Here is a 25741-nt window from a genome sequence, read left to right on the forward strand (position 1 = left end):
ATATTTCAGCTCAAACAAAAACTTATTGAATCAACACACTTTTGCCAACGCAAAACAAGTGAATTTATGTAAAACTCTTGTGTTCTTGTGGTGAGGAAGTCATTGAAGTTTTTGATATCGCTGAGGTTTTTGAAGAGTTTCTTATGCAGAAAGTTGTTGCAATGCTTGAAATAGTGGTAGTCGGTAGGTGAGAGGTTTGGAGATTATGGTGGATAAGGCAGCGTTTCATAGCCCAATTCATTCAACTACTGCAGGGTTGGTTTAGCAATGTGGGGTCAGGCATTTTCGTGGAGGAGAATTTGGCCTTTTCGGTTGACTAATGCTGAGTTTTGTTGCTGAACATAGACCTCCAAACAGTCACATGACTTTCTTTTGGTGCAACTTTGGTTCAGGAAGTGTTGGAGTTTTGTTGGTGTCTAACCACTGAGCTGAGCACTGCTGGTTATCCTAAAGAACCCACTTTTCATCGAAAGTCAAAACCTGGTCGAGAAATAATTTATTTTTGTTGTATAAAAGAAGGGAAGAAGACACTTCATAATGGTGTTTCTTTTAGTTGCCATTCAATTCATGAGGCACTTATTTATCAAGTTTTTTATCTTTCTTATCTCTTTCAAGTGGTTGGAAATCATTGTATATATTACATCTAATTCAGAAGCAAGTTTTCAAACAGTTGTGTATGACTTGGCTTTGACTAAGGCTCTTAATTGATTATTGCCAACATCCAATGGCCGACCACTACATTCATCATCTTCAAGACTCATTGTTGCCACAAAATTTCTTAAACCACCATTGTGATGTGCGTTCAGTAGTGATTACTGTGCCAACCACTTTATTGTTACCACCAGCTGTTTCAGTAGCTTTTTGGCCTAGCTTGAATTGAAATAAGAAAATTGTGCAAATTTGATTTTTTTCCATCTTGTATTCAATGTTCTTAAGACATAATTGTTATAAAAGGATTGTAATTTAAATGATTAGAACGAAAAGTGATATTTCAAATGATATCTAAAGTAAAGGAATTATGACGAAAATTTATTTGAAAATACATCATTTGAAATCAAAATTAAAAATCCCACAAGAATTTTCTTGTGAACATAATAAATAATGGCAAAAAATGTTACAGATTGGGCTCTATGATAGTTAGCGAATAGGTTAACTAGATAAATATGCAATTTGCACAGCTAATGTAAAAATGTTGGAAACTCAGTTTTGGAAATAAATAAATAAATATTTGACAGAGCAAGAATTCCCCAGTAACAATAACATTGGCCTCATTTTCAAATGATTGTCAATTGTGAAGCACTATGGAAGGTTTTGCATGTAGGCAGTATGTCACTGAAACTGATGCGCATTTATGGTCAGGGGTCAAAAGCCTTTGAAATCCACTCTGGAGTTCAACAAGGCTGTGTTCTCTCACCCACACTGTTCAACTTTGCTGTGAACTGAATTACATCACACACTCTTGAGCAATCTCTGGGAGTCACAGTTGGTCAGGGTTTACTCTTTAAAGACTTGGACTATGCCAATGACATCCCGAGTCTGGGCAAAAGCTTCTTAGATATCCAGTCAGTAATCAGCAAACTGCAATGTTTTGCTTCCCAGCTTGGCATGAGAGTGAATGCTGGAAAAACAAAACTGCTGACAGTAGGATTTATCCTCACCAAAAAGCATCCAATCCTCCTGGATGGAGTTCTTAAAGAGGTGAATTGCTTCAAGTACTTAGATTAAGTCATCAATGTGACTGGATGAAGGGATGCAGATAATAATAGCCTCATCACTAGTGCCCATCTTGTCTTCTGCCGCCTTCATTCCCATTTGTGGTCCAGACAGGAAATCAAGCTAGCCACAATGGTCAGAGTCTACCAAGCACCATTGTCCTGTACGGTTGTGAGGTTGGCCGATGACAGCTGCTGATCTTCGCAAACTGGAGGTTTTTGATCATTTCTGTCTGTGTCGCATCCTTCATGTACCCTAGCAACACCTCCTGCTGAATGCAGTGGCATAAGTATGGTACCACATCACCCCCCCCCCCCCCCCCCCCAGAAAGCTCTTTTCACAAGATACCTTTGCTGGGCTGGTCACACCCTCACCTGTCAATGAAGCAATCTCATTAGAGAAGCCATCAACCTGGTTTTCTTCTTGAAACTGGGAGAAATGATGTGGCAGCCAACTAAAAACATGGCTCAGAACAATTAAGATATCAAACCGATTCTGGGTCTAAAAATCGACAGTATTTGCTGATGGAACCATGACTGGCTGTCAATAATGTCAGCAATGAATCGCCGGACTTTGTCAGCTTTCATGCGATATGTGGTGAATTCATTGGAAGGAGTTGGCTAAACTGATCTGGGGTGGATGTCACCTCAAGACAAGATATTTTTAAATATCAAAGATAATACAATTGGAATTTTGGAACAGCTGAATATAGGTTAATGACCAATCAGAGCAAAGAGGTTTTGATCGAGTTACAAAATTGTTTGTTTCGTAATAGCATCAGCTCTTATGTCTGGTGAGTCAAAGGATATTTATGACTTAAGATGTAAGCACAGACGAGGAAAACTTACAATTTTTGGACGAGTCAGAGTTAGGATTTTGTAAATTTTGTAAGAGTTGAAGAGTCAAAGTTTTCAGTTCTATAAAAAAACACTGGATAAATATAGTAATAGATAATTTTTAGAATTCATGAAGAAATTTATTATTTGTAATAATTAATGATGGGATGATTCCAATATTTTCCAGATTCCGATACAATTATTGATTCTGATTCTTTATATATCTCTAAATATTTAACAACAGAATTATTTATTCTCGATTACCGTAAAAACATGTTAAATATGCAGATATTTTCTCAAACATGAAAGCAAACAAGTAGGGAATGATCTATATATTTTAACTTATTAATAGTTAAAAAAAAAAAAATAAATATTTATTATTTTATCATTACTACCAGCACTGGAATATTTTGCTTTAAACAAAATTAAATAAAAAAGACAATGAAAAAAATCGTTTTTCGTATTGGAAAATAGGCATCAATTTTTCCAATTCCGATATACCCAGAAGTTCCGATTTTTTTCGATTCCGATTAATCGTCCTAACTCTATTATAATACAATCTGAAAGTGAAAAAAACTTTTTAATGCATATAAAAAGTAAAATAAACGATAATCGGACTACTATTCTCATCTTGGTTATTATTTTCATATTTCGAACACTGTAACCTCCAACTTTTTTACAAGCTGTAAAACCCATGCAAGATTTCAAATTGAACTTTTTACTCAATCCACGAGGGCAGATTGTTCTTGTTTTACAATCGATGACCAGATAGAAGTGTTAAGTAATTTTTATACTATTCTTAGTTATTGCCATCTTTAGTGAGGATTGAACCTTCAACCTCCAGAAGACTATCATTTAAAACTGATTCATATTCAATGCCTTATCCGTTGAATTCATTTTGATGTAAAATTCTTCTCATTGTCAACCTTTATTTTGGTTATTAAGCCAATGCTTACAAGGCATACATCAACCAAATTTCATGGTTCAATACAATCCTTTTAGTATTGAGGTCTCTAGATGCCGAAAAACCCTCGACTCTAATAGTTTCTTCTCTCAAACTGCTAGACTTTGGAATTCTCTGTTTTCTACTTTCCTTACTGTACTAAGTTTAGTACAGAAGTTTAAATGTTAACAGACATCTTGGTGCTCAACTCCTCACAGTTCCTTGTTAGACATGATTCGAAAATGTAGCCCCTTATATTCCAAGTTACAATATGCCTTGTCTGGGGTGAAAACAAAAAATTAAGAATCTTTTGTTTTTTTGTAATCTTTGCAGACTCATATTTGATGTTTACTTAGAAAAAAAAGTTTAAAAAGGAAATGATACCTTCAAATTCTTCAAAAAGAGTTCATTTTGAGCTTGGAAGAGTTTTAACCATTCCATAGAAATGATTGGGAAGTCAATACGGCCAGGCTTATATGTTGACATAGAAATTTCCTTCCATGTTTTTTTCCAAATTGAAGCTGAAATGAAAAAATAAGAAATCCTTAATGAATGAATATCTGAAAGATTTCTGTCAACTCATTTTCTTCGTCGATCAAAAATAGTCAAATGATAAAAACTTTGTTCAAACAAAATTGCAAACAAAAATTAACATTAAAACTAGTGAAGGGACGATTCCAAAATTTTTCCTGATTCTGATACAATTACCGATTCTGTTTTAACTTCCTGATTCCGATATAATTAGAGATTCTGATTCTTTTAAAATCACAAAATATTTAGCTATAAAGTTGTTTTTCTTTCAATTACAATAAAAACTCAGGTGATTTTTGCAAAAGTAAAAACACACTTGTGTAGGTGATCTATAAGAGTTTAAATTTATTTGTAGCTTAAAAATCAGGACATATTTATGATTTAATATTTAGTACGAGTAATGAGAATTTAAATCGTAAACAAAACAAACCAAATAATAATTAACAGAATCGTTATTGGCATCAGAAAATAGGCACTTATTTTTTTCTCGATTCCAATACCTCAAAAAGTTCTGATTTTCTCGATTCCCAATTCCAATTAATCATCTCAACACTAACTAGGACAAATATCATTAAAAAATTTTCTATCACTTCCACGTTGGCCTCTACAGCCACAGTCCATCACATTCACTCATATGCAGGTGCATTATGGAATTGATGTAAAAGGTAGCACACACTGTACAGGTTGAATCATTTGAGGTGTGGAGTGCACAAGCTATTCATAATAAATGGTTACATTTTGTTTCAGAATTATCAAGGATCGATAATTTGTCCACATGGACCTGACGGAACAACAAATCTCTTCATATGAATTGTATTCTTCAGACTACTGTTCTTATTTTGAGTGTTATTTTCACATTTCTGTTGATGTAACGTCCGACTTTCTTCAGGTGTATCTTGTAAATTTACATGTAATTTTGAACAGAAGTATTCAATCCATGAGGGTAACATGCTCGCGTTCCATTAGTGATGACCGGGTAGAAGTAATTTGCAATTGTATTTTGAGTGTCGCCTGTACTGAAGATTGAACATTCAACTGCCAGACGAATGAATCTTACAAATAAAATTGGCTTTCACTTATCACCAGTGCTTGCCACTGGTGTTTTGAGGCGTTTTGTGAACACAGGCTGCCTCTGTAACAATCAGTCATTGTCAGTCACAATCATTGTTAGCGTCGATTGGACTGCTTCAAAATGAAATCACCTGTTTTCAATTGCAAGGCACTGTAATCCAATCGAGTGCACTGTCATTCAGGTGTGGACCCTATCATCTAGTGGTAAGCATGGCTTACCTGCAGTAACTGGGGATAGTGTTTTTTAAAGTGACTACTGTCACTTGATGGCACTGGCAGTTACTACTGTATTGAGGTGGTTACTCGATCAAACGGACAAGCGCAAAGATTTGTTGATATTTTTAAACAAGCATTAAAAAATTCTTAGCAATATATAGGATAACACCAAATCCAAATACAACTGCTAAATTATCCCCAGCTGAAATTACGTTTGCCAGGAAGGTACTTTGGTGTTCGACCGGTTAATCCAAAGAGAAAAAGTAAAAAAAAAAAAAAAAAAGTATGAAGGATAATGTAAGGTACAAGACTTACAATGATGGGGATAAAGTTTTCTTCAAAAATTATTGGGCAGGGAAGAATTGGGAGAATGGTTTACATTATAAAAGGGCAGACTTTTTCCCACAAAAAACATAGTAACCAACTGAGACCCCGATACATAGAAACAGTCAGAAACCAAGAGTTACCAATGGAAGTGCTATATGACACTTTCCATATACAACCTCCAAACAAGGAAGTACCAGAAATCCAGTCACTCTTCAAAAGTAAAAAAATCGGCAAACACAAATGAGGAGAAGTAAAAGGAAAAGGGCCGAATTTTTTGGACAAAGTTTAAAAAGGAAAAAATGGTAGAAGCAAAATTCTATGGAAGAATTTAGCTTGAGAGGAAGGTGATGTAATGGAATAGCCTAACATCTCTTCATAGATGAAATGAACTATGGATATATTGACCCTCTCACGTGACTGAGAGAGAAGGAAAAAAGACAGGAAGAGAATAAGAAAAGAGGTCGAATAACTTTTATTTCACATGTATTCCCTTGTAAGTAAACCCCTTTGTCATTCACCCATAACCCCGTGTTTCTTGCTGTATTCTTATTTAAAGTAAGGATATAATAATATAATAGATAACTTTGTCTTTTCCCCAAATAAATACGTTTAGTTGTGCAGAATTTGTTAAACTATACTTTCTTTAAAGAAATTAGTATTTACATTTGTTTTTGTCAAATTCTTTTTTAATATGCACAATAACGTTCCTTTAATGAATGTGAAAAGCTATACAATCTATTGCTGCGATTAATGTGAAAACTTTATCTATATTCTGTGTTTGGTATTTGTGAAAATCCATTTACACAATCTGTTTTGACCGTATTTAATGTTTTGATGTAATGCTTTTAGGGAAACTCAAAGTGAATTTTGAAGCATTTAACCTGTCAAATCGAAATTATTGTAGTAATTTAGTAATTTAGATGAAATCAATAGATAATAGTTGGAAAACACACATTAGGGGTATGCAGGTAGCATAGCCATTTTGGATGAATGTGTGGCCATAGTGTTTCTTTTCCTATACTGTCTTTTTCTGGACAGGAATAATTATTTTCATTTTATTAATATATAAACACATCAGGTTTAAATTATTCAAGAGTGATAACTAATAAATTTAAGGAGGGTTTAAAGTGCTCAATAAAAGAAGAGCAAGATATATTTTGTTAATATAAACAAATTTACATGGTTGCGATACTGGACATGCTAATGTTTCAAACAAATGGTTGGTTTAAACAAAATTCTCATCAGGCGACTTAATAAATGGTTACATAACACAGAAGTCAGTCCTCAAATCTATATATATATATATAAAAGAATACATATAAAACAATAACAAATAACAAATTAATAAAAACAATATGCAATATTTTTTTAAGAGAATGCAAGTACTATTGATTATTGACAAGACATGAAATTTGTAAACTAAATCAAAATCTAATCAAGTCTGTTACGTTCATTTTTGCAATAATCGATGACATGACACGACACAATGTCTCCATTCAGTCTCGGAAGACAAAGGATACCCCCTGTAGGGACAGCTTCACATGTAATTGTGTGGCAAGGGTTGCGCAATCTTCAACCTGAATCGGCACTGCTTGAGTCCAGTGGCAAGGAGAAGTCCAGGACGACTGGAAACAATGCTGAGATAAATGGAGAGTACATACAGCACCTGGAAGTCCTAAATGGTAACCCATCTGGTGCTGGCCAGGCTCACTGTTGCTTAACTTCGGTGATCTGACAGGAACCAGTGTGTCAAAGATGATTATGCCGTTTTGCAATAATCCTTTTATTATATTAAGTAATATGTTGAAAGACACTGTGATATCCATGGTAACCAGTCTAGGTGGGAGATTATATCTATGAATTAAAACCAGCTGCAATTTTTTTTTTTGTCATCAACATGGGTAGTAGGACATTGATGATAAAAAGATTATAAATTCATAAATGAAATGAAAAAATAATGATGATGATTAGTATAATGTTTCTATTTACTTGTCTCGCCACAATAGCAAAGTTAGGCACAAAGTGTTTTTTTTATGTGGGAAAAAAACAACTTCTCAAAAAGGGGCACTTTGGATTTTTTTTTTATTTTTACTTGGGTCACCAATTATTAAGGCCTGAAGGCATTAAAGGTTAATGAATGTAAGATGGTAGTGTAGTAATCGTTAATGGTGTGAATTGGGTAGAATTTGATTATTTATGGGGATGGCTTAACAGGAATTTGTTTACATTGGATTTGAAGGCTACCATGTTGTATTCAACTGGAAAGCATGCCAGCAGAACAGTGTTCCACAGGTTGGCTATTCTGGGAAAGAAGCTTTGTTCATGGAATCTGCATGTAGATTTAGACACAGATAGAGAGTGAGGAAAAATATGAACAAAAAATAAAAATTGCCTTATATGAGACAGACTTCTTCACTGACTGAGGATAGAAAAGTACAAAGTACAGCATCGGAACAGATACTACACTTATTGCAAGACAAGGAACATTTCTCGTTAATTCTACTAATAAATTAACTCTTCCTCCTTCTCTGTGTAGTATTTCAATTGTTCTTTTGTTTTTGTTTTTTTTTAAACTCTTTCGCTCCAAACAAAACATATTGCCATTTAGATGTAAAGGGTGACTATTTGGGATTTATAGAAAAGAAGACTGTAGAAAGTTGAGCAGGAAGATGTCTGTTCATATTGAATTTAAATTTCTATATATTGGTACAGTCAAGCCTCTAGAGTAAAGGGGTGGGCTTTTGCTGCCTGTCAAGTTAATTGGGAATATGTACTTTGAGAGAAGCCAAGTCCTATAAGTTCATCACACATATTTGTAAAACAGATGCAAGATTGTGACAGAGGTTTGAGTTTGGCCAATAGTACAGGATTTATTAGATTTGAGACCTTTGTGGGTTGTAATAGGGAAAGACTACGAGTAGATGCAGCATGACAACAATAATCCAATTCATGTTACTCATAAAGGTTAAGCCGAGGAGTTTGAAGGATAAGCTCTCATGATTCATATTTATAACATACAAGATGCAAGTTCCCAGACCTTTTTGTACAGGAGTTTAAATGGGTTATAGACTCTTAAAAATTCAGGATGTTATAGCTATACATCTTATAAGATGACTGACCAATTTTTATGATTTCAGGTTTAAATAGACAGCTACAACAGGAATTGGAATACATCCTACTAAAGCCTGAGTGCCACAGCTAATGAATTTTAAAAATGCAATCTGAATGTGAGGACATTTTAGAAGAACGATATGCAATAAAATTTTGTTTTAGAAATGCACAGAAATGTATGGAACAGACTGCTTTTGGACCGTCTTGCATGAATTGAGCATCAGTTTTTGAGTGGCATAAGAGATTCAAGGAAGGCAGGGAGTCCATGAGGGATGATGAGAAGTGTAAGAGGAGTAAGCAAGTCAGAACACCAGAGTTGAGTGCCTAAATAAAAAATTTTGTGGATAAGGACCGTTGTGTGTCTATAGAGACAATAAATGCACAGTTTGATGTCAGTGTGGTAATTGTACACACAATCATTCGCGAGGAACTGAAGATTTGGACAATTTGTGTGAAGATTGTTCCAAGAGTGCTCAGAGAAGATCTGTGAATTTTGGTTATTCCCTAAGCTCAAGGAAAACCTTAGAGACTGTCATTATGAGATAACCGAGGAGACGAAAGAGGCTGTGACAAGAGTCATTGACACACTCACACAAGAGGATTTCCATAAGGCTTTCCAGAAGTTGTTGGAACGATACAACAAGCACATTGCAGCTGGAGGAGATTACTTTGAAGGGGACTAGAGTTTCATGTGTGTACTGTCAATAAAAGTGTCCATATGAAAAGTCTGGAAACTCATTGAAAGCACCCCGTACATGACAGGGTGGGGGTGGGGCAAACCATATACTTCTTTGAAGGAGAGAGAGAAATCGAGGAGTGATAGGAATAATACAAAAGAAAAAAATGTCCATTATTCATATTGGCAAGAATATTAAAAAGATTAAAAACATCTCATCACTGATCAGGCCGATTGTGTGTGACACAATCTTGAGTACAAAATGTTATTGCATCAGACATTTGGTCAAAGGAGAAAAGCTCAGCGCCATCTATAATATTGATAAACATATGTTACAATTGATTAAGAGATTTTCAAATCGATGTTTCACGTTATTACAAATGTCCATGGAAGGAAAGTGATTTTAGATAAAGTGGACGAAGGAGGAAAAGGATTTGCCCAACTGCAAATTGGGTAAACGAACATATCCACATGAATGCCAGCCGGAAAACGGATCGAAGAATTTCCTTAATCTTCTTTGAATGGAAATTCATCGCTTCAAAATAAGTTTTATGTTGCCAAAAATAAAACTCATTTATAGTTAAAAACTATACAGATTTTGATTGGTTGTTTTTGTCATATCAACCCCTTTTTTTTGGACTTACTTAATACTGAATTGAGTCATCTGGATAAAAATATAGATAAACTATTAGACCCAACTGTCTTATAAATAAGGCACCAAATAATTTCTTTTTAAAATCTATAACATAATATATAATAGTACAGCTTACTCTATAATTACTGTGAAGAAAGGATAAAACTCATTCTTCAGAAGTTGTTGAAACCTTAAATCTTCTTGTGAAATTTGATAATTGAAAGTCATATTCAGCAATACAACAAAAGGCATGCGTCCAATTTTATGTAATTAGAAGGTATTATAATTTTGTTAAATAGCATTTAAAAATAAAAGAAGATAGATATACGAGGGGCGTGCAATAAGTAATGTCCCTGACCCACTTCCAGTTGTCTGATCTAGCTGAAATTTTGCATGTCCAATGATTTATATCTCTACGGATTATGTGGCAAATTACAGCTCTGAACTAATTGTGGTTTCTGTTTTACACGTGTTTGAACTGAGTCAGGTGTGAAATGGAGCCTGTTTAATGTCGAGCAGTGATCCAGTTTTTGTATTTGAAAGGACGCACACCACAGGAGACTTTTGATGAAATGAAAGAAACTTATGGTGATAATGTCCCATCATATGACCTTGTAAAATGCTGGCATCGTGAATTCAAACATGGCCGGAAATCTGTGAAAACAGCTCCCAGACCTGGTTGCCCCTCTTCTGCCATTGATGAGGCATCTGTCCATCAAGTTGAGGCTGCCATTTTGGAAGATCGGCGTATTACTATTCGCCTAATAGCCCAAAATGTCAAGATTAGTACAGGGTCTGTGGAAACTATCATTCATGACCATATGCATAAGGTGTCTGCCAGATGGATTCCCAGGTTGCTCATACCATTCCAGAAGCAAGAACGCGTTGAGTGCTCGAAGATGAATTTGGAGATGTGCCAAGAAGATGAGTCAAAGTTTTTCAAAAGACTGATTACACAGGATGAAACCTGGGTCCATCACTATGATCCAGAGACCAAAGCCCAGTCAATGGAGTGGAAGCACTTGGACTCACCCATTCCAAAGAAGGCAAGGGTGCAGCCCTCCACTGGCAAGGTCATGCTCACAGTCTTCTGGGATCGGGATGCCATAGTGATGACAGATTTCCCGGCAAAGGATACCACAATTACAGGAGCCTATTATGCTTCACTTTGAAGGAAATTAAGGGAAGCTATCAAAATCAAGAGGCGGGGCAAGATCAGCAAAGGTGTCCTCCTCCTGCAGGACAACGCTCCAGTCCACAACTCGCATGTCGCCAGATCAGAAGCACGGGCGTGTGGTTATGAAATCCTCCCCCATCCTCCCTACTCCTGACCTTGCACCCTCTGACTTTCACCTCTTCCCAGCCATGAAGTTGTTTTTGAAAGGAAAGCGTTTCCTAGATGATGCAGCCTTGATTTCTGAAGTCACGTTGTGGTTGGAGGACCAACCTGGGGTGTTCTACAAAAATGGTTTCCAGAGCTGCATCAAACCATGGGAGAAATGCAGAACTCTGGGTGGTTCCTATGTAGAGAAAGACTAATAACTGTGCCAAGTTTCGTTGCTCTACTGCTGTGGGAAGTGGGTCAGAGGCATTACTTATTACACACCCCTCGTATTTATAATTTTGTTAAATAGCATTTTAAAAAAACACAAAGAAAACATTGTTTTAGTTTTCCCATATCTTATTTTTTATTTCAATATATATGATTAATAGTAAAAAAAATAAAGTAATTCAGGAGTATATATTTATCAAAGTTACGTATAGGTGAGAAACACAGACAATATCTTCTTTTTTTTTTTTTTACACTGTGATCACCACTTATCAAGGCCCGGAAGCCACTCAGGGATAAGGGTTATTGCAAGTACATTACGTTAGTGTGGAGATTTGATGAAGTGTTTACTTAAGGGGGTGGTTCATTAGGAATTTGTTAACATTGGACTTGAAGACATCCAAGTTGTAGTCAGGTGGGAAGCAGGCAGACGGAACAGTTCCACAGGCGTGCAGTTCTAAGAAAGAAGCTTTGTTCATGGAATCCGCATTTTGATTTAGGCACAGATAAAGAGTGGGGGAAATTTTTCACAGTGGATTCAGCTAGACGGGTGTTTTTCGTGAAAGATTGGCGAGGGGGGACCAGAGATTGGAGTTCAGACGAGCACCTGCCATGGAAATAACGATAAAACAAGGATAGGCTCGCAACGTCTCTTCTGTGGGAGAGAGGTTGCAGGGTAGAGAAAAGGGCATCCCCCACTAAGCCACAAAGTCTATTTTGTACTCTGTCAAGGCAGGATAGGCTGTTTTTAGCAGCTCCTGCCCAGATATGGCAACAGTATTCCATCCTTGGACGTACTTGGCTTTTATATAGATAGAGAATCTTGACTGATAGCTTTATTAACTCATTAGGTCACATTGTTCTATAAATAGGTTTGGTTGTTTTATGGCATATCAACCCTTTTTGTGTTATTTAATGCTGAATCCAGTTATTATTTTAGAATTAATATTCATGTTGTATTCAGTTATTTTGTAGAAGGCTTTTATTATTCAAGCTTTTTGTATCTCTAATCACTAGTTTGTAGTGTTTTGCAAAGGGAGAGGGAAAAGCATTACAGTATTACTGTTTGGTACATTTTAAGTTGGGAAACCAGTCAGAAAGTGGGGGAAATAGAAAGAGAAAAGAAAGAAAAAAGGTGGGCTGTTGTTTTTGCTTTTGCAGAACATAATTAAGTTTTGTAAAAGGAAGTAGAAAAACAAAGAGCATCAATGTTAGGTGCATTTCGTCTCACGGAGCCAATATCTTCAGACAGCCTGATCTGGTAGCACCAGTCCTATAACTAGGACACCAAATAATTTCTTTCTAAAAGTTATGTAATAATATATAACAATATATATTACTGCATAATTACTCTGAAGAAAGGATAAAATTCATCAACTTCTCTTCAAAAGTTGTTGGAACCCTCATAAAAATTCTTGTGAAATTTACTAAAATTTTATTTGTACGATGATGTATGCAATAGTAAGCCACTTACTGCCAAAAGTGCAATGTATTTTGCGTGTGAATTGCTTTGGTCTTAACCATAGTGTAAATTTTATCTTGAACTAGCCTGGATGCCCGGCATTGCTCGGGTGTAGGTGTAAAAAAAAAAAAAAAAAAAAGTGGTAGTAGGCAGGCAGCTCGAACCGGTGACACCAAGGTGGAAAAGAAGGTGAAAGAAAATTTGATGTCTTACTGCTACTCTATGACACGACCGGAAGTGTAAAGCATTCAAATTAAACGTAGTCAATCATAAAGATGACTTGCAGAAACGGCATTACTTTTAAACGTCCCACGAAGGTCATTTTAAATGTGGGGGGAAAGCAGCTAGGCCAAAAAAAGAGGGCACTCTGGCAGTATCCAAATAAATAGTAATTGTCTCAGTATGAAGAGTTTCCCCTACATTGACCAAGGACCAATTACAGAACAGATACTATCCGCTTTTGTTCGATTAGTTTCGCTTTATTTTTACGAAAAAGACAAACAAACAGCTGAGAGGATGAGATGGTGGGAATTTTTTAAAACTCGATAAAAAAAAAATGAAAGAAACAGTGTCCATTTGCAAATTTGAGATATTATTATCTAGGAAGTATAAGAAAACTTCTCCCGGAATCTAACCGACAAAAAAGTCTTTCGTGGGCATACACAAACGCGCACACCCATTTTGCCTTTTATATATTAGACAAGCAGGGGTGCCTGGCATTGCCCATGTGTGTGTAGGGGGGGGTAAGTAATAACCCTGTATAAATATTATAAAAAAAAACAAAAAAAACGGTTAAACTTGTTTAAAAAATCGGGGGGAAAAAACAATGAAAAGCAGAAGAAAATGGCATAAATAACCCTATTATTGTGTTTGGAGGTGTGTGTAGGGGTAGGTAAACTAAAGAATAAGTGAAGTAATAACCCTGTTTAAATAACAATGTTGCCTAGGTGTTTGGAGGTGTAAGAGAGAAAAAAAAAGTAGGCTCGAACCTGAAGCCTCGAGGCTAAGACGGAAAAAAAAAGAGTGACATGCTACCAAGACACCAAAGAGACAGAGAAGTGAAAACAGATGAAATTAAAGGTTTAAAAAACAGCAGGTGGTATAAACTAACGTCAACGTTTTCTACGTCAAACATGACGTCATCGTCGTAGTCGTAATAGAAAAGGAAAATTTTTGTTTTGCTACCTCTCCATATAGAAAAGAGTCCAGTTGAGGGTGAAGGAATGAATGTTTTTAGTCAATTTTTCGATATTTGTCATCTGAAGGTTCGAGCTTCAAAATGATACTGATCTCGCGAAAATCTGTCGCCTATGTTGAACATTTTTGTGAGACATACAAACACACACACACACACATTTTACCTTTTATATATATAAATGTTTAGCCTCTTGATTTATATATATATATATATATATATATATATATATATATTAATAATTTATTGTTTTTGCTATTAGCTATAATTTCAAAAATAGATGGAATTAATTCATATTCATAATTTTTTTTTATGCAGATGCCTGAATTTTCTGAAATCCAATACGGTGACTTAAGACATTATTCCTGTTGTTTTGAATTCAATTATTTTTAGGGTGCTTATACACTCTACACACTCTACAATAAGTGTTTGTTTTTAAATTTATGTTTTTGCAGACTTTACATATCTCCATTTTCTTTTTCTTCTCCAATATTAAACATACTTAACAGTTCATTTTGAGAAAGATCCATTTGTCTCTGAAAAGTTGTTTAGTGATCTTTCGCTATTCAGTGAAACACGTGTAAGATGTAATATAATCAAAATTCAGGTGTCTGCATGAAAAAATTTATGTGTGTGAATTAATGTGTGTGAATTAATTTCATCTTTTGGTTTTTGAAATGATAACTAAAGATATACATACTCTGAAGGTGAAAATTCAATGTCATTGAGCTTAATCTTTGTTACAATTCCAAATATAATTTATAGAGCATATACCTCAATAGGATATACTATTCTTATAATTTTAAGGATATATATCTTCTTTATTATTATATTAATAAAATAAAAACGATAACTACCGACAGTATAGGAAAACAACTAGGCCATTTCTATGCAAATCTTTTACACTCGCCATTTCCAGCAAACACTGTAGCCTGTTTTTGCACAAGAATACACACATTTCATCATTTAATAAATGCTACAATTTACTCTCCCTGACTCACTCTTTCAAATACATAATCCCACAAAGGTAATAACAAATATTTCACCCTTTTTAAATTTAGTCCTCCCACAGAACTAGAAATCACTAGGTCTTTTCTTTTTCATAGTAATACATACACACATTTCACCGAAAAAATTATTTGCCTTCTTTCATTGACTACATACTAACAATAGACTAAAAACTTAAAATAACAAACGATACCCTTTCATTCTTAGTTTAACAGAATGGTGAAATAGCTTCCAATTAGCAGTTTTACTTACTCAGTAACAGTAGAACCAGTCACAATCTCAATTAACAGTTTGTATTTTTGAACATGGAAAAAACATTTTCAGTGTCACTTTCGAAGACACTTAATCAAACAAACACTTCTTACATTTCATATCTTTTCCTACTTTTACTTCAACTTTATTTCTTCAATATAAAACCACACCTTACATTATTCATCTGAATTACTCATTAACAAAACAAATACACATTTGTTCGAGCAACATATTTACAAAACGCACAATTTCTTTCCCTTTCACTTTGCATCATTCATAGCTGTGGAAGTCTAGGACAGCAGAAACCTATGTTTTGTTTTCTTTTTACATTTAATTCATTACTCGTACATTGAATGTTAAAACACAATTTTGTATCATTTCTTGCCATTCGTAGATAAACACTACATTGCCTGCTGCTGGTGCTTTTGTGACTATTACTATTAGTAATATTGTTATTTGTATTATTACAACTACTACCATTATTTTTTGTTAATTTTCTCAATACTACTACTAATATAACAACTCTATTTATTTTAGACGTACTCAGGCCATACATGATTTCCTCCTACTTTGTGGCATTCATATCTATGGAAGCCCTGAACAGCAGAAACATATATTGTTTTCGTTTTACATTTGATTATTACTATTGTTATTTGTACTACTACTACTACCATTTATTTTGTTAATGCTACTACTAATAATATAACAGTTCTATTTAGTTTACACTTACTCCAGAAGAAAACGACCAGAGATTTTAATAACTATTCGGTACTTCCACTGAACACATCACAAAATATCGTAAAAAGTTATTGATTTTTTTGTCTACTATTAACAGAATATAAAAATGCTCAGCTTACGATGATACTAGTGGTGGGACGATGCATTACAATAAGTTAATTTTTTGACTGTATTTTAAGATATCTCACTACTTATGCAATTCTCTATCTATATAAAAGCCAAGTACGTCCAAGGATGGAATACTGTTGCCATATCTGGGCAGGAGCTACTAAAAACAGCCTATCCTGCCTTGACAGAGTACAAAATAGACTTCGTGGCTTAGTGGGGGATGCCCTTTTCTCTACCCTGCAACCTCTCTCCCACAGAAGAGACGATGCGAGCCTATCCTTGTTTTATCGTTATTTCCATGGCAGATGCTCGTCTGAACTCCAATCTCTGGCCCCCCCCCCCTCGCCAATCTTTCATGAAAAACACCCGTCTAGCTGAATCCACTGTGAAAAATTTCCCCCACTCTATATCTGTGCCTAAATCAAAACGCGGATTCCATGAACAAAGCTTCTTTCTTAGAAGTGCACGCCTGTGGAACTCTGTTCCGTCTGCTTGCTTCCCTCCAGACTACAACTTGATTGTCTTCAAGTCCAATGTTAACAAATTCCTAATGAACCACCCCCTTAAGTAAACATTTCAGCAAATCTCCTCACTAACGTAATGTACTTGCAATAACCCTTATCCCTGAGTGGCTTCCGGGCCTTGATAAGTGGTGATCACTGTGTAAAAAAAAAAAAAATTGACTATTTTTTATTAATATTTTAATTGGAAAAGATAACTGACAGGGTAAAAAGAGAGTCGCCAACCTGATAGGTCTTGAACTGTCATCTAAGCTTCAGCCTCTGTCTCATCAATAAAATGTTGCATCTCTCTGCCTGTTCTACAAGTACTTAATTGGTGAATGCTCTGATGAACTACAAGCACTTGTACCCCCTCGACATGAACACCCCCCCCGACAAGCAGCTAAATCCCACCCCTTCACAGTAGAGATCCCTAGGTGTAAGAAAGCCTTCTACTCCAATAGTTTCTTCCCCAGAACTGCTAAACTTTGGAACTCGCTTCCGGGATTCTGCTTTCCCAACTGTACTGACATGCAGAAGTTCAAGTGTAATGTGAACAGACATCTTGCCACTCATCTCTCTTCATAATACCCCTGCAACTTATGTCCCCAATAGTAGCTCCCTACTTCAAAGTGGCACTGTGGCTTGTTTAGAGTGAAAATTGAATAAAAAAAAAATCAATAAATAAAAACTTTATTCAATTAAAAACTACAGGATATATTTTTTTTGGTGGGCGGTGGGAAGGGAAACTTCTATTCAAAACTATATCGTCACAAGAACGATTCAAAAATTAATTTCAATCAATATTTATTCTAAAATGCACAATTTTCCTACTTTGCTAAAATTTCCTTTTTTCCCATTCCCTAATTTCATGGCTGCCGCCAGAGCCTTAAAACATTGTTCTCATGTAGTGGCCACTTTTAATGTGCGGACAAACATGTATTCTATAAATCTATCAAAATCAATTAATAGTCATATTTTCACAACATTTTCAATACTTAATAAATTTTGGATTAGTTTATATGTAAAATACAGTTTTTCAAAAAATATATGAGGGGAAATATATTTTTTGTACCTGATAACATGCATATACCATTTTATACAATTTGAGCAAAATATATTACAATCGTTTGACATGTTAATGTTATATATGCTGAGATTATATTTATTTTATGTGTTTACCATAAATTTGTATAATTCATTTTTAATATATACCTATATCTATCTCCTATACTACCCTGGGCAATGCTAGGAAACAGGTCCCGTTAGTGTGTGTGTGTGTGTATATATATATATATATATATATATATATATATATTATGTATCCACATAAATAATAAGGAGATATATTTTATGCATCGATTTTCAGTATTCCAACAGTGCTCAATATACAAGTAGAGTTAGATAGTAAGTTAGAAATATATATATATATATATATATATATATATATATATATATATATATATTTATATATCTCAATTAAGCTACACAATATATCCTTGTGAAAACTAATGCATTAGCCTGACGAATCCTCATGAGAATAAAACATAAAAAATTCTGTGCAGCTTAATTGCCATATATATATTTTTTCACAACATATACATATATATATGAAGAGAGGGAGGGAGAGAGAGAACAATGGCTACATGTTAAATAAATTTGGACTATTTTTTTCTCAAATAATATCTTATAAAGACTGCGCATATAGTAAGATTTGGAGCAAATCTCTATCAAATTAAATTTCTGTTTTTATCAAAATAGAAGCCAAAGTTTTGCTCCAAAATTCTATTTTTAAAGTAAACACTTGCTTACACGTTACATTTCATATCAACATTTTCTTAGCGACCTCCTATAATCGTGGAGCTTAACCGTTTTTGTGGATCTCATTAAAAAGAAAAAAAAAATTTTTAACGATGAAATTTTGTGTCTGTATGTTTGTAACGAAAATTTGAAAAAATATTGACAAGGAAAATGGTGTTAAATGCTCATTCATTATTTGTGTTGTTAAATGTATTTAGCATCATATTGTTCCTTTAAAATAATATGAGGTGCCTTCAATAAGTTTCCAGACTTTTTTCATATGGACACTTTTATTGATGGCACACACATGAAACTCTAGTCCCCCTTCGAAGTAATCTCCTCCAGCTGCAATGCACTTGTAGTACTGCTCCAACAACTTCTTGAAGGCCCCATGGAAGTCCTCCTGTGTGAGTGTGTCAATGACCCTCATCAATTGTCTCATAACGACAGCCTCTAAGGGTTTCCTTAAGCTTAGGGAATAACCTAAGGCCATAGGGAGCAAGGTCTGAACTATAGGGAAAGTCAGGAACTATCTTGATGCTCATTTTGGTCAAATAGTCTGTGATATTCTTTAAGCACCCGTGGGACAAGCTTTGCGCAAATTTTTCACATCTTCAATTCTTCATGAATAATTGTGAGTACAGTTCCAACATTGACATCAAACTGTGGACTTATTGTCTCTATAGACACACGATCATCCTTATCCATGTAATTCTTTATTTGGCCAATCAACACTGATGCTCTGACCTTACTTCTCCCATACCTCTCATCATCCCTCATTCTCCCTGCCTTCCTTGAATTTTATGCTATTCAAAAACTGATGCTCGATTTATGCAAGATCGTCCAAAAGCAGTCTGAAGCATTCCATGTTTCTGTGCATTTTTTCCAAGTTTAAAACAGAATTTTTTTGCATATCGTTCTTCTAAAGTGTCCTCACATACAGATTGCATTTTTGGAATTCATCAGCTGTGACAATCGGGCTTTTGTAGGGTGTATCCTAATTCTTGCTGTAGCTGTTCATTTGAACTTGAAATCTTAAAAATTGGTCAGTCATCTTAGAAGATGTATAGCAATAATATAGAAAATTTTCCAGAGTCTACAACAATTTTATAAGCAAGTAAAAAAAATTTTTTCGAAACTTATTGAAGGCATCTCATAGTTTTTTATGCAGATACCACATTTTCATAGTAAGAATTAATTAAGAATTGTTGTCCATGATACGTTGAACACATTTTATTTGAATTCTTCAAACTACTGTTCTCATCTTCAATGTTATTTTTACAACATTTCAGTCGTTATAACAGGTATACCTTGTACTTGGGAATTTTTCTGTCAAAATCTAGAATCTACACAAAATTTCAAAGGAGGTAGCATGCTCTCATTCCATCGACTATAATTGGGTAGAAGTTCTAAGTAAGTTGCAATTGTATTTTTAGTGTTCCTATTAACTTGCCTCCCCATGAGGGCAGAGTTGGACACAAGGTCGGTTTATATTGTGGGGAAACTCCAGATCCCTAAAAAGGGGCACTGGATAGGAACAAAAATAAAAATTCTCAGTCATGAAGGACCCCTCCTTCACTGATCAAGGGCAGAAAAGGCTGAAGTGCAGCATCAGAACAGATACTACACTGTAATCCTGGCCCAAGGCCAAGTGTTATTTTTGATTGTATTTTTAGTGTTTCAGAAGTGTAACTTTTACAGCTGAATTTTACCAAGTACGCTATCTACATACTTTATCTTGGCAGACAATTCCTGTATTAATTTTACGAACGTTAAACCTATTCTGTTTTCTAGATGTACAATCTTACTACTTATCATCATATATCACTATTTATTACTATGTATTGTCACTTCACACACACATTATTTACAATCAATGACTTCCATATTATTAAATTTTATACCAGGTCTACTTAATAGTTGATCACCACCCAGCATATATGCAGCTTCTTTGAATCGTTTTACTCTCCACCATTCTTCTTTGTCTATAATTTTTACTTTGTTCTGTAATGGTAGATGGTTCTTTTCCATCCATATATGGTCAGTTATACCCGACTTTCAATCTCTCCATGTATTACAGTTTTTCGATGTTATTCAAACTTTACTTTTAATAGACGACATGTCTTCATTTTGTATAGTTTTCCACATTTACATGGACTCTCATACACACAATTGTTTTGTTTTTTTGTTTTTTTTTTTACAAAGGAGTAACCACATCAAGGCTCAGAGGTCACTTGAGGATAAGAGTTAATGTGTGTACGGTAGTCAATGGGACAATATCGTAGTAATCATTAGTAAATTGTAAATTTGGTAAATTGGATTACTTAAGGGAATGGCTCATCCAAGGATTTGTTTACATTCGACTTGAAGACGACCATATTGTAGTCAGTTGGAAAGCAGGGAAACGGAAGAGAGTTCCACATGCGTAGAGTTCTAAGAAAGAAACTTTGTTCATGGAATCTACATTTAGGTTTAGGCACAGATAAAGAGTGTGGGAAATTATTGATAGTGGTTTCAACTAGACAAGTGTTTTTTATGGAAGTTTGGCAAGGGAGAGGGCATAGATTGGAGCTCAGACGAGCACTTGCCATGAAAATAATGATAAAGCAGAGACAGGCTTTGCAACATCTCTTGTGGAAAAGAGGTTGCAGGGAAGAGAAAAGGGCATCCCCCACTAGGCTACAAAATTTATCTTGAACTCTGTTAAGATAAGTTGCTATCTTGAACTCTGTCAGGATAAGCTGCTTCTAGCAGCTCCTGCCCAGATGTGGCAATAGTACTCCATCCTTGGACGCACATGGCTCATATACAGGTAGAGAATTGCATCAGCAGTGAGATGTTAGTCATGATTACTTTTGTAGGGGGCTTGACTTGCACAAGATGTTACTAGAGTGGTGAGTCGCTCCTGAATACTGTCCTGATATTATATGGATTTCATATTCGTTGAAGTTTTTCTGACAAGTTCTTATATGGTATACAAATTGTGGTGAGTTTTCAGATTTGTTATCTGGACAGATTTATTAGATCTGATGTCATCCTCTCTGGATAGTTGTTTCAATGGTGGGTTCCTCTTAAATTGTCCATCTCCTCTTGATGCATATTACTTTTACTCAGTGTTGTAGGCAATCGACAATTCCAATTCCTATGTTCAGATTATATGAATAGTGGAAGTTTAGATACTGTCAAGTGAAAGTTTGACAAAATACACCTGAAGAAAGTCAAAGATTACATCAACTGAAACATTGTTAAAATAACACTCAAAATGAGAACAGTAATTTGAAGAATCCAAATAATACGGACAATCAATCCTTATTTCAAAAATTAATTTTAGTTTTTAACTTTTTTTATTTTTCTTCACATTTTTTAAATTAAAGTATAAAACTCTCCTTATATTCTTCGAGTTATCCCCTTGTTGAATTTTTATTATAGTTGATTATTTAAAACATTCATATTAACAATCATCTGAATTCAACAATATAACTTTTTATGGTTTTGTATAATGCAAGTTCTAATATTTGAAACTAAAAAATCAACTTTTTTTTTCAGGTTGTGGTAGATTAGACATCGAGATGCGATTCAAACGAATGTTAAAATGCAAATGGTTACAATTGTTTACATTCTTTCTCCAGTTCATTTTGATGCGCCCTCTTCATCACTTTCAAAAACTAACAACTCTTAAAACGAAACTGCTATATCCAAGAATTTTCAAACAATGAAAATCTTTCTAAACCTCAAAAAGTAACACCTATATGGTAATGTAGTAAGCCAGTCCAAATTTAGAAATTCCTACAAAATTTGGCCCAGAAAATCAGTTTTAAGAGAGATTTCCAAGTCAGCTGAATGAAAGAAACGTCTACTCAACACTCCATCATGGGCTCAAGGAACAAGGTGAAAGAACTCAGCTTTTATCGACTTGTACACATCTACACACACATACTAACAAGAACAAAGGTAAACACACACACACACACACATACACAAAGCCATGTTGTCCAATACTATGAACATATCGACTTGTATTAACTAGTATTCACTCAACATCTTTACACAAACACGTGTTGTACTATGAACATTTACTGACATTAAAGTAACTTTTATATTCTTATCTCTTATATCAAAACGTTTTATTATAAACTGTTGTATTTCTAATTTTTCATTCATAAAACTCATTTTATGTTTTAAGTAGTTGCTGCTATCTTCTATTACTTCAATGTTTTGCTTTATTTTCATTTTATTATGAATGCATCTTCCATCCATATATTATTCATTTTCTTCCCTCAGAACTTTTATACCTCAATTCATATTAAATGTCGACATGGTTCTTGGCCGTACACAAAGATGCTCCAAGATGACCAATAACAAGGTCAGGGACCATGTGATAAGTTATTCTAGCAAAAATCATCTTGAATTCATGTCTAAGAATTCTTGTAATTTATGTTTAGAGATTCTCACAAGACATTCAAAAAACCAGTTTGCCATTTGATATTCAAATAAAAAAAAAAAAGGAGAGAGAAGAAGGGGTGAACAGTAATTTGTAATTGTACGATGTTGGCATCATTCAGTACGAACAATCCTTATCCTACTAAGTGATTCAACAGATAATATCGCTGAGACCACACAGTTTTCTATTGTGATATGTTAACACACACACAAAAAAGAAATGGAATGAAAGATAAAGTTACAAAAGCAAAGATTCCATTGCTTAACTCGACATAAAAAATCTGAAAAAAAACATGATTTCATTTCATGTATTTTTGGATGTTTTCAAATCGCTGATATCATAATTGCGGCCTAAGAAAACATGAAAACAATTTTTGATGCTTACAAATGATTAACAGGCAGTCATCATTTTTGATGGGAAGGGCAGAAAAGCAGGGAACAACAATGAGAAATATGGGAGAGGAGAAAAAGAAGAAGGGGGAATAAAAGGGGAAAAGGAAAAGAATAATAATAATTAAAATAAAAAATGATGTGTGGTATGGTCTCTGAGTTTGGCAAGGACCATCTTTGGATAAAGACAGCATCTTTGTGTATAACTAAGAACCATACTGACATTGCATATAAGTTTGGATATAAAAGTTACTATTTTAGCGAAGGAAGAAAATGAAAAGATATATATATATATATATGGAACATACACGCATGATAAAATAAAACATTTAAGTAATAGAAGGGTCGATGGGTAGCAATGGCTACCTAATACATTAACAGAGTTTTATAAATAAAAAGTCGGAGAAATACGAAATCTTATATGAAAGCATTTTTATATAAGAATATAAAATTTATTTTCATGTTAGAAAATGTTCATTGTGTGAATATGTGCACAGTGGAGTATTTAGTATTGTGGAATTATACCCGCATTTATCTTTGTTCTCGTTAGTGTGTGTATAGATGTGTGCGAGCCATAAAAATCACAGTTCCAGTAATAAATGCTTGAATCTCCATCTTTGAGGGTGGGGTCTAAGTTTCCTTTTTAAAACTTCTAAAGGTTTTCCCATTGTGAATTTTATTCAAGATTTAGTTAAACTTACTGTGAGATTTTTACCTATATTTTTCACTTGTGTCGAAAGCAAAGAAGTACCATAAACATTATTTCAGAAGCCGCAGACAGACAGGGACAGTGTCTAGATGGCATCAATGCCATTGAAATTGGAAAACCTTATCCAGAGCATTTTAAATCTTTTAATATCAAGTATGAACTCTCTGAAACGTTTAGCAAATATGTGTAGAAAGATCCACAAAGGGATGTTTACAGTAATGTACCAATAAAAGAAATAAATTAGACTCCAAGAATCAATATTAAATCAGGGAGTGGGATTCATATCCCATTCTGTGGCCCTTAGTCTTATGTTGTAAACGAACACCTTTTAATACATAAAAATAAATTTGTGTTTGTTTCATTTTTACATTGTCAAAAAAATTAAAAGAACTGTTTTGGAATCGGAAATTAGGCTAACATTTTTCTGATTTTGGTACCAATATCCTCAAAAGTTATGATTTTTCAGATTTTAGATTCCGATTAATCATCCCAACACTAATACGTACCCATGTAACCTGAGTGATGTTGTTTTAAAATCTATATATTTGTTATGCATGTCTGTTTGTAAATCTTAAGTTTGTGAATAGACAGATAAGAATATTTTATTGTGTTGATAATTATGTAAATATTGTTAATAAATATTGTTTCATTGAAAATCTATGTTTAAATTGGCTAATAGAAATGAAAGACCAGTAAATAATTGACGTGGACCCAGAATTGGGACCATAAAAGGACAACTTGGAACATGGTATAGGTTTTAAAGATATATTGAAAAAGAACAAATTTACAGAGAAAAGTGGTGATGTAAGCGAGGCCAACTTGTCAGATCTCCATAGAGAATCCTATTCCCCTAAGAATACTTAGCTCGTGATCAATATAGTATTTGGAAGAGTCCATTAATCAATAGGTCATGGTCCCATAATAATAATCAATAAAATTGGTAAATTTTCAATTTCAGTTGAAATGGCATTTTTTTTTTCCATATTGTAATTCTGTTTAATCATCATCATCATGATGGCGTTTTGCTCCATCTCAAAGTTCATCATCAGGCAATGTCTGAGGCATCTCACAGGCCTGCACTGGAGCATGCCTCGCTTAGGAACAGTCTGTGAAGATGTGTCAATATGCACGTCGGCACTGCATATACACTGAGTGTCCTGTACATAGTTCCACTTGTGCAGGCTGACCCATGTTTTGGCAACCTTCCTCGAGCCTGGTTGAGTGGGTACATGTAGCAAGCTTTCTCATGGCATCCCTGTTAATCTTTTGAAAGACTGATTGCTGCATTATGCTCATTTCGGCATCTTGTCTTATTTCAATGACCATGAGGTTGAATCAATTAATAGTCGATCACTACATCAAATGGTTTTAGACTTCATGCAGAGCAAAAACAATCGCCATCCCTTACATTGACATCAAGAGGTACTACAGTGACTACCGTTCTGCAAGAGCTTTGCCAGCATCATAAGCCTCAGATTAACAACACGTTCTTCTGCCTGCATTGGTAGAATGAGTGAGCTACAGTCGGGTTA

The 25741-nt window shown here is 34.6% G+C and overlaps 1 protein-coding gene across 6 annotated transcripts in view; it reads right to left on the bottom strand.

Annotated features, from left to right (window-relative positions):
* LOC145270473 (small ribosomal subunit protein mS29-like) overlaps window positions 1-25741 on the bottom strand; it is a 536140-nt gene that overhangs the window by 72725 nt on the left and 437674 nt on the right. For all 6 annotated transcript variants that reach the window (XM_080126119.1, XM_080126129.1, XM_080126147.1 and 3 more), the window contains one exon: window positions 3877-4013. In XM_080126119.1, the coding sequence (XP_079982245.1) occupies window positions 3877-4013 (137 nt within the window). The remainder of the gene's footprint in view (window positions 1-3876; window positions 4014-25741) is intronic.

The sequence above is a fragment of the Euprymna scolopes genome, chromosome 4 (genome assembly GCF_053919585.1).
Source record: "Euprymna scolopes isolate OS-2025 chromosome 4, ASM5391958v1, whole genome shotgun sequence".
NCBI classification, from domain to species: Eukaryota; Metazoa; Mollusca; class Cephalopoda; order Sepiida; family Sepiolidae; genus Euprymna; species Euprymna scolopes.